The following is a 9,644-nucleotide window of genomic DNA, read 5'->3' on the forward strand; positions in this document are numbered from 1 at the left end:
CCAGCTGCAATTCTGCTCTTGGTCTGGGCCTCAGTTCACAGCCTGAATTCACCAGGGAGGACACTGGAGGGCAGCCCCGAAGGTCTGAGGCGAACCGTTGTCTTCCAACTCTGCTTTAATTCTTGTATTGCTGTCCTCTCCCATCCCTGTCACACGTGATTTCCATGGCAGGTTCACTCCGGTGATGCGCCTCTCGCCCAGCCCTGGCTTTCCCAAGTTTCTCAGATATTTGCAGCAAGCTCCTGACACTCCAGGTGCTGGTCTGGGCGGCAGAGACCCGTGGATGCGGGCTTGGGAAAGGTGTAAACAGGAGGATTGCCCCATTCCTGGGGGAGTGGGGCTGGGCTCCGCGGCCCCGGGCAGTGCGGGTTTCTTCCAGCGGCGATACTGCGCCTCTGCGTGTAGGCACCTGCGTTCTCGGGGGAGGAACAGGGGATTCCAGAAGAGCCTGAAACTGTTGATACAGAAATACTTGGCTGGAGGTTGGAAGCCGTGCCGGTTAGGGCTAACAACGCTCGTGGGTGCCTTAAAGACGATTTGCGTGTGGACCAGTCGCGTTTTCGAGGCTGGAAGCTGGACACGCGCCACGGGACTGTCACATCGTGGGGTGGGGAGGGAAGGTGGCCGCCGGGAGGTGGGGAGCACCGAGCGGGTGGTGGTGTCGTGCCTGGTGCGTTGGCACGGGAGCCCCCAAAGGTGTAAACAGGAGGATTGCCCCATTCCTGGGGGAGTGGGGCTGGGCTCCGCGGCCCCCGGGCAGGGCGGGTTTCTTCCAGCGGCGATACTGCGCCTCTGCGTGTAGGCACCTGCGTTCTCGGGGGAGGAACAGGGGATTCCAGAAGAGCCTGAAACTGTTGATACAGAAATACTTGGCTGGAGGTTGGAAGCTGTGCCGGTTAGGGCTAACAACGCTTGTGGGTGCCTTAAAGACGATTTGCCTGTGGACCAGTCACGTTTTCGAGGCTGGAAGCTGGGCACGCGCCACGGGACTGTCACATCGTGGGGTGGGGAGGGAAGGTGGCCGCCGGGAGGTGGGGAGCACCGAGCGGGTGGTGGTGTCGTGCCTGGTGCGTTGGCACGGGAGCCCCTGAGTTCTAAATGCTCCCTCTTTAGAGCAGTTGTCTCGGCAGCGACGTTCCCTTCCATGAGCCAGAGCGTCTGTCCTTACGCCAGCACTCCGTGGGTCAGGGGACATGCTCTCTGGTGTTTCTAGAGCATGAGAGCGGTAGATGGGGAGTAGAAAAAAGGGCTCAGCCCCTCCAAGCGTGTGGGATGAAGGACAGCACCCTGCCTCCTCCTCCTCCTCCGGCAGCAGTGTCCGTGCAGGCAGCCCGACCCGGCGCTTCCAGGGCCAGCCCGGCACAGCTTTCAGTCTGATCACACATTTAAAGTATAAAAAGGAGAGAGTAACGAAGAAGCCAAAGTGGAGCCACTAATGGGTTTCACTTTCCAGTTTCTGATGTGGTGAGAGGATTTTAGTTTGTGCATATTTTCCTCCCCTGCCCCACAGGACGGTAACTTTTTAAATAAAGAATAAATGTGACCGAGCTTTCGAAGCCCCTGGTTTCGGATGACTGCTTCGTAAATGCTTCTGGTTTGTTGGGTTTTTTCCAGCGACTGCCGTGGCAGGATACTTCAATGCGTTTATCTTTCAATCTGAGTTTTGAACTCCACAGTCGCGGTGTTTACAACGCCTTGTTTCAGCTGGTCAGCGTGTGAAGAGAGGGTTTGAGCAGCGAGGAAGTGACACCGAAAGCAGAGGCACGCTCTAGCACTCCCGATTTAGCGGGTGTCGCCTGCCCCAGTATGTGCTGAGGACAGGGTATCGTGTTGCCTCAATCATTTGTTCAGCTCCTCTGGCCGTCGAACGAACGGCGCGTGCTCCGGCTGCAGGGCTGGGGCCCGTGTGCGGTGAAACGGTGGTAAAAGATTCTTTCTTTCTGCTTGGAAAATGGTTTTCTGATTCGAGTGTGGAGATGCTATCAGAGGGCTCAGCCCAGCGTGTCACAGGAAGGCTGAGGGCTCATGCTTTGGCTGCCTGATAACCATGGCAGTGGAGAAATTAGATCAATGATCTTGCTGGGATAGAAGCTTCCTTCATTCAACCTGCCCGGACGTGTGTTCCCCTGGCAGAGCCATAAACGGAGCTTCCTCTTGATTACCTTGTCCGTCAAAGCAATAATTTGATTTTTTGGGAAAATGATTGTAGCAGCTTTTCAAGTGAGGCTGAGGCTACAAAGGCACCAAAACTCCGGTAGCCCGGAGCTGTGTCAGCACAGAGAATTGTCAGCGTGACCCAGGTGCGAGCGTGGGTTTGTGGAACACGGCACTCTCCTTTCACCCAAGTGTAAAACTGCCCCTGTTGAGTTGTGCTCATCCCCTGAGCTCCTCGGAGCTGTTCCAGAGCAGACCCAATATTCTCCTGTCCATTCTTTCACAGGCTCACGACGAAGTCTGCCCTGAATTTCCGCTGACGTGCGAAGGCTGTGGGAAGAAGATTCCGAGGGAGAAGGTACCTGTCCGTCCCGCCGGGGTGTTTGGGGGTCCTGCCAGGCTGACGCCGGCTCTCCTGGAGCCGGGAGGAGAACCATGACTTGTAGGAAGTGGAGTGGGAGAACAATGAAGTGGCGGCTGTTAGAAGAGAAATGACCTTTCCCTGAGATACCGCGCGGGTGGGAGTGAACGTGACTCATCGGCACTTGTGGGTTTGCGTCGGTGCCGCCTCCCTCTGCGGGGGTTTGGGTGCGGAGCTGCTGTGCTTAGAGCGTGCTCGTGGGCTTGAAGGGCACTTGTGTCCTACATAGCTATGAAACCACTGCTGACATTATCCAGCAAATCACACACTTGTAGGATCGTTCAGGTTGGAAGGAGCTCTGAGGTCAAGTCCAGCTGTCAGACCAACACTATCGTGATCACTAAGCCATGTCCCGAAGCACCGTGTCTACACATTTTCTGAACACCTCCAAGGATGACACCTCCACCACTGCCTTGGGCAGCCTGTTGCCATCCCTCACCACTCTGTCAGTAAAGACATTTTTCCTAGTATCCAATCTAAACCTCCCCGGGTGCAACTTGGGGCCGTTCCCTCTTGTCCTGTCATTAGTAACTTGGGAGAAGAGACCAACACCCGCCTCGCTACCTCCTCCTTTCAGGTAGTTGTAGAATTATTTCTAATTAATTGCATAATGGAATCCGTGTCCGTAGGGTGTCCGTGCTGCTAGCTTCTGGGGAGAGGCTCAAAAGTCTGGAGAACCAAAGTTTTAGGAAACGTCTTCAAAAAGCGTGCTCAGCCGAAACCATCCTGCCTGCTCTGGGGAAAGATTTTCAGGAGCACAGTTGCAAAAGCCCGTTGTTACCGGGTGAGGGGGACAGGAGCATTCAAAGGATGAGCAAAGAGTACGTGTAAAGGGGGAGCACAGCAGAGTCTTGGAGATCCTCTGCCGCAGCAGAGCTGGGGCTGGTGGGATTCCCGTAGGTGCTCTCTCCTTTGTTTAAATATTACCCCCCTCTTCTGCCTCTCCCCAAACTTTGGCTGCAGCTGTCGTAACTCTGAGGAACCTGACTCACGGAGCCAGCCAGATGGATCTAGAAGCTTTTTTGTTGGTTTTTTTTTCCAAAAAGTGGTCTAAAAGCAGTTTTAATCGACATCTGTTGCAGCAGCCGTAGGTGCTGAATGTGGAAGGTGGGGGTTGTTCAGAACAGAGCGCCGGTCTCCGATGGTGAGAGCTCTGTCGAAAACAAGATGATAACGTGCCGCTGCTCGTTAGCATTAATCACACACCGGGTGGGAACCCAGTGGAGTCATCCCGGTGGCTGGGGGCTCGGAGACACCCCTCTGCCCAAAAACCCGCCCTCGGCCTCGGCTCTGCACGGCAGCTCCCGGCGGAGAGAAGCGGCGTCCTGTGGCACCCCCAGGGGCGACGCCAGCCCCGGGAGAGCGTCTTCCCTCAGATGGGGACCTGCAGTGATCCCTGTTAGCTCGCTGAGCTGGGAGTAAACACCGAGCTGTGGCACGTCCCAGCCGGGGTTGGGTGAAATGACTCTCTGTGGCGCGGGGTCGCTCCCTGCACCTCCCCTTCCTCTGTCCTGGGCGACGCTTGTTGCTCAGCGTCCTGTGCCGCTCGCTTGTTTCTCTCTCACACAGGCAGGTGAGAAGTGAACTCCCGGCTGTGAGGACAAAGAGCAGTAAAACTTCCTCCCAGGCATCAGTGCCGTGGGTTTATATGACGGTGAAAGCCACACCCCGTGGTAGGCAGTGCTCGGGTTTGGCAGCTGGTGGTGGCTTTGGGCGTTTTGGGGATCGTGTTCGGTTTCCAGGACATCAGCGAGGTGGCAAGGGAGCTGCAGGGGACACGGGTGATCTAACATTGCCTTCCTTCCTTCCTTCCTCTCCAGTTTCGGGACCACGTGAAGACTTGCGGCAGATCTAAAGTGCCGTGCAGATTTGAGGTGGTGGGATGCACTGAGGTGGTAAGGGCTCGCCTCGTGGTCATCTTGGGACTCGTTTTCGGTTCAAGTGGTAGAGTTACCCCAGCAAGTGCTGTCACCCAGACTGTCACAGATGTTTACATTTGGCTATTTGAACCAGGTGGTGATTCAAACCCTTTAGAAACAGAGCGTGTCATTGTCTGCTCGCCCGAGTTTGGGCATCCAGAGAATGAACGTCGTGGGGAGGGAAACTTCTTCCTCCTGGAGGAACCCCCTGAGTGCCTCGAGCCTCTGGGGTTACGCTGCTCTCAGCCATGAGCACAGAACTGAGGCCAGGCTGTCATTTCTCCATGAGATGTCGTTTTCCCAGCTCCTGCTGGGTGATGTTCGTATAAATCCCTCCTTGGGGGGATCGTGTGGGGCTTGGCCCTGTGCTGTGTTGAAGGACGTCTGACAGAGCCCTTGGGGGAGTGATGCAGGAGGACAGGATAGAGCAGTGAGTGCAGCAGCCACCATTGGGATCTGAAGCACAAGAAAATAAAAAAAGGATAAAAAAACACCCTCAGAACATTGTTTTAAACTATCTTTCTTTGGGTTTTCCCCTTCTACAATTTAAAGCTGACTTTAAGGAGGGATTTGTTCTGTGGATGATGACAGCGTGGAGTGAGCTTGCTGAGTGGGGGATGTGTTTCTCTTCATGTAGGTGGAGAACGAAAAGCTGCTGGAACACGAAAGCAAGTGTTTGGCCGAGCATCTCTACATGCTGCTGAGCTTTGTGCTCAGCCTCAAAGCTGGCTCTGGAGACCTCAAGCCCCTTCCTGCCCTTTCCTCCTCGCAGAAGAGCTCCCCGCTGCTGGCAGCCAACTCGCTGTGCTCCGAGTCGGAGCTGTCCAGGTCCCTGGAGCTCCTGGGGAGATGTGAGGCCCTCGAGAGGAAAACGGTGACCTTTGAGAACATTGTCTGCGTGCTCAATCGGGGGGTGGAAAGCGTGTCTCTCACAGCCGAAGCCTACAGTCGGCAGCACCGGCTCGACCAGGAGAAAATCGAAACGCTGAGTAACAAGGTGTGTAACCCCTGGTGTGGGCTTTCCAGCGCTCTCGGCAGAGACTTTTTTCAGTTTCCTTTCCACGTTAGTGGTGAGGAAAGCTTCACTGCCTGGTCCTGAAACTTCACTGCCTGGTTCTGAGAGCTGCCCCAGCTGAAAGCAGAACTAAAATACCGTTTGTGCTTGTGCCCCACCCCTCAAAAGTCACTTGGAAAAGACGGGAATTACAAAAGCTGTCAGATCTCTGTTAGCAACGAGGTGGTGTTTCTTGGGGGAGTTTTCTAGTGAGCTCGCTGGGAGGATTCTTCCGTCTGCCTTGGGACAGTTGCTGGCTCGGGCGCTGAGCTGTGTCCATGTGTCTTCTCCAGGACAGGGACCAAAAGGAAGCGTCGGCAAATTGGCCCACACTGCTCAGTTTTTCCCTCGAGTGATCCCTGTGAATTCTGGAGAACCCCTCTCCCTCAGGAGCCGTCCCGGCAGGGCTGCGGGTGTCCGCTGGCTTGCAGGGTCTCCCAGCGGCGCGGGTTTCTAACCGGGCTGCACCCCGTGTCCCCCCGAGCAGGTCCGGCAGCTGGAGAGGAGCATCGGGCTCAAAGACCTGGCCATGGCTGAGATGGAGGAAAAGATCCGCAACATGGAAGCTTCCACCTATGACGGGGTGTTCATCTGGAAGATAACGGAGTTTGCCCGCAAGCGTCAGGAGGCAATCACGGGCCGCTCTCCTGCCATCTTCTCTCCAGGTTATCGCCCGCAGACGCGCAAAATTGTCCTTTTGCATCTCGGCAGGGGGTGGCCTTTGTAGCAGGGGAGGTGCTGGCTGTTCAGGTGTGCTTCTGCTCTGTCCCCCTCTCCCCGTGGAGCCTGAACCACTTTTTTTTTTAGCTGAAAGAGGTGCTTTTGTGATTGCGTAAGACCTTTTTCATGTCTTCTGGTGGAGAGCACAGCTCTCCCAGCCCCAGAACAGCCCTGCAAAACCCTTTAGTTAGAAGTCAAATACTCAGAGACTGTAAAACCAGCAATAAAACAGTTAAGGAGGGGAGGAAATATAGATGATAGAGGAATTTATTTTAGTGCCTAAAGCATGACGGTGCAAGAGACAACATCTAAATAAAGCCCGAACCTTACCTAGGGAAGTGCTTGAAAACCTCGCTGAGGAAAGGGCTCCCCTGGCAGAGCTGCCCCAGCCCAGCACCGTTCCTCATGTTCTTAAAAAAGAAACTCTGGAGCAGCGAGCGCTGGGTTGGGATCTGGCTCGTTTGCTTGATGAAAGCGCTTCCCAGGCTCGCAGCTGTAAGGTGAAACCATCCCCTCGCTCCATGTCCTTGCTCGGCAGGGAGCTCACCTCACAACCCAGTGGCCGGGGAGGGGGGTTGGTGTTTGCCTCAGTGGGAATCGCTTGGATGGAGTGTGCCGGAGAGGTTTTTCCGAATGCCCAGAGCTGCGGGGAAGCCCGGAGCGGCACGTACCTCCCAGCTGCTTCCTGCCCCTGCGGCTGGGCCAGCAGACAAAAGGCACTGAGTTTCTGAGACTATGTTAAAACCTGTTTTCTGGTTGACGGCTGCTCAGAGTCCTTTGTCTCTTGGAAAAAACTGAGACGAAAGGATTCCCCTTCTTGAGGGAGGGGAGCTAAACTGCGACTGAAGCTGTGCGCGTTTCCTTTGAAAAGCCAGCGGCAGCCGTGGAAAACCCCGTCCCTGTGTCCCCTCCGGGCAGGGCAACGCTTCCTTCCTTTCCCCGAAGCCAACAGATCTGCTTCTCATCTGTTTCGTCTGACTTAAGAGAACCTTAAATCTTCCCTCCTGTCCATCTCCTGCGTGACAGGAACGTCTCCCGAGGCTGAGGTTTGGCAGGAGGTGCTGGACGGGGCCAGCTCATGTCCTGGGTGGGACCCACTCGTGTCCTCTGGCTGCTGATGTCCCAGCAGCGGGCTGGGATTTGTGTTTCTCGGCTGGAGAATCTCATGGGCTGGTGGAGGGTATAAAAGTATCCGACTGAACCCCCTGTGCCGGCTGGTCTCTATCCCGCAAGGCAGGAAAGGCAGGGCTTGGGGCTTTTTTATAAACTGTTTTCATCAAAGGAAAAACAACTTTGTGGGCCACCAGGTCGTGTTTTGTGTTGCTGGTTGGTTGCTGCAATCTGGCTGTGAAAATGTGGTTTGTGGTCGGGGGGATTGCAAGGTGAGGGCTGGCTCTGCCTGACGCTGGGGTGGCTGCTGGGAAAGGCAGGACTCTTGTTTGTTTTTTTATCTTATCTTGCAAGAGCAAAGTACAAGGCTTTGTTTCCTACAGAATTCGATTGTGTTGTTTAGACACACGATCCTTGTTCCTGGTGCTGCTTTAGCTGAGAAAATGAGGCCGGGAAACAAGTGTTTCTTGTGGAGGTGGGGGTTTTATCATACAAAGTGAAACAGATAGGCTGGTGCTGTTCGGTCTGGGAAGGAGACAGCTGGGAGGAGGAGAGAGATCCAGCTTGTGAATGGGCTGAGAAAGGGAAATGAGTATAATTGCTTGATTTGTATTTAAACGTAAAGGCAAGGAAATACCAAGTGAAATCAGTGTCGAAGGGAAGGACGCAGAGTTACCCCTCAGCAGAACGCGATTGCTGTAGGATTTTGCAAAGGGCAGCTCTTAGGAAAGAGTTCAAAAGGGCAAATCCGCCCAAGAAAGGTTCCTTGGAGGCTTGAACCAGGACGGTCAAAAGCAAAAGCCACCTGCTCTGGCCACGACGCGTCAGGGAACGGCTTCCTGGGCTCTTGCTTTGCTCCTGACAGGCTTTGCCTGTGCTTGGGCTGGTGGGAAGCAGGATGCAGGGGTGCACGAGGTGGTTGGTGCTCCGGCTGCCTGGTCCCCTTCCCTGGCTCTGATCAACTGTCCTTCCTTCAGTTCCCCACCTGCTTTTACCTTCCCGGGGTTGCAGGAGCTCTGAGAAGCCCCGGGTGGGCAGCGGGGATGTGCTACTTGGACTGAGGGTGGCACCAGCCTCGAAAGCCTCCGGGTGCAGCAGGTGGAGAGGAGGGACTAGAGGAGACAAGTTGGGGAGGACGAGGAGGGAAGCGGGTGACAGAGTCACCTCCTGCTCCTCATCCTGCGGAGACACTTCTGGGCAACGTTACTGCCGTGACCCGCGGTGCGATGGTGGCTCTGCAGGGAGGGGGAATGCAATGGGCAGCTCCTGGGCAAGAGCCTCAGCTTCTGCGCTCGTGCCTGCGGCGGCGGGCAGGGAGACCTGAGGTCGGCCCCTGCTCTGTGCCGCAGCGCTTGGTGTCTGGGCTAGACCAGGGGCTCAGGACTGCCCGACCGCGGGCTGTCCCCACGCCGGTCCAGATGGCATCTGAGTGGGGTTGGTACCTGGTGGCTTTCCAGCCCACCTCCACGGTGCACGTATCTGAAGACCCAGACCTGGCTTCTTCCAGAATCCAAACGTTAAGAGTCCTCAGAGTTCAGAAGGACCTGCTGAAGCCAGACTTTGCTGTGTTTCACACTCACTGCCTCTGTTTTGCAATTCCCCGCCAGCTTTCTACACGAGCAAGTACGGCTACAAGATGTGTCTGCGCATTTACCTGAACGGGGACGGCACCGGGCGTGGGACCCACCTGTCCTTGTTCTTTGTGGTGATGAAAGGCCCCAACGACGCGCTTCTGCGGTGGCCCTTCAACCAGAAGGTACGTTTGGCACAAAGCCCGCTCAAGTTTTTGCATCCGCTCGAGCTTCTAGATGCCATCGGTCTGGGCTGCTTAGAAGGAGGAGAAGGAAGGACTTTGTTGTGGTGGCCGCCCTGGGGATTGCCCAGTCGGGCTGGAAGCACGGGCCGTGCTGCAGGACAGCGGCGTGAAGCTGCTGCGGGAGGAGCGCGGCGGCGTGTTTGGCAGGCGAGGGGAGCATCTGTGTGAGTTCAGGGCGAGGGAAGGGCCTCTGGCCTCGGCACTCAGGGCGCAGCTGATGCTCACTCGGCGTCAGAAGCTCAAACTGTCGTTCCTGGACGTTGTGGGTTTGCGAAACACGTTGGGGCTGCGCGGGTGAAGTACTTGATGCAGAGAGAGGGGCTGCATCCTGTCCCGGGGGGCGGCAACTCCGCGATTTATGAAATACCTGCGCAACGTGCCAGAAGTGTCGGTGTCCGAGCAGGCACCACGCCGGCCAGGGGTAGGTTTTCAGAGTGAGGCTGAGAGCCC

The 9,644-nt window shown here is 55.9% G+C and overlaps 1 protein-coding gene across 1 annotated transcript in view; it reads left to right on the forward strand.

The window, feature by feature from the left end:
• TRAF2 (TNF receptor-associated factor 2) overlaps window positions 1-9,644 on the forward strand; it is a 19,516-nt gene that overhangs the window by 9,414 nt on the left and 458 nt on the right. Inside the window, exons 4-8 of the mRNA XM_009865830.1 lie at window positions 2,441-2,512; window positions 4,396-4,470; window positions 5,132-5,491; window positions 6,036-6,213; window positions 8,986-9,134. Coding sequence (XP_009864132.1) covers window positions 2,441-2,512; window positions 4,396-4,470; window positions 5,132-5,491; window positions 6,036-6,213; window positions 8,986-9,134 — 834 coding nt within the window. The remainder of the gene's footprint in view (window positions 1-2,440; window positions 2,513-4,395; window positions 4,471-5,131; window positions 5,492-6,035; window positions 6,214-8,985; window positions 9,135-9,644) is intronic.

This window comes from Apaloderma vittatum, unplaced genomic scaffold (assembly GCF_000703405.1).
Source record: "Apaloderma vittatum isolate BGI_N311 unplaced genomic scaffold, ASM70340v1 scaffold15683, whole genome shotgun sequence".
Classification (NCBI taxonomy): domain Eukaryota; kingdom Metazoa; phylum Chordata; class Aves; order Trogoniformes; family Trogonidae; genus Apaloderma; species Apaloderma vittatum.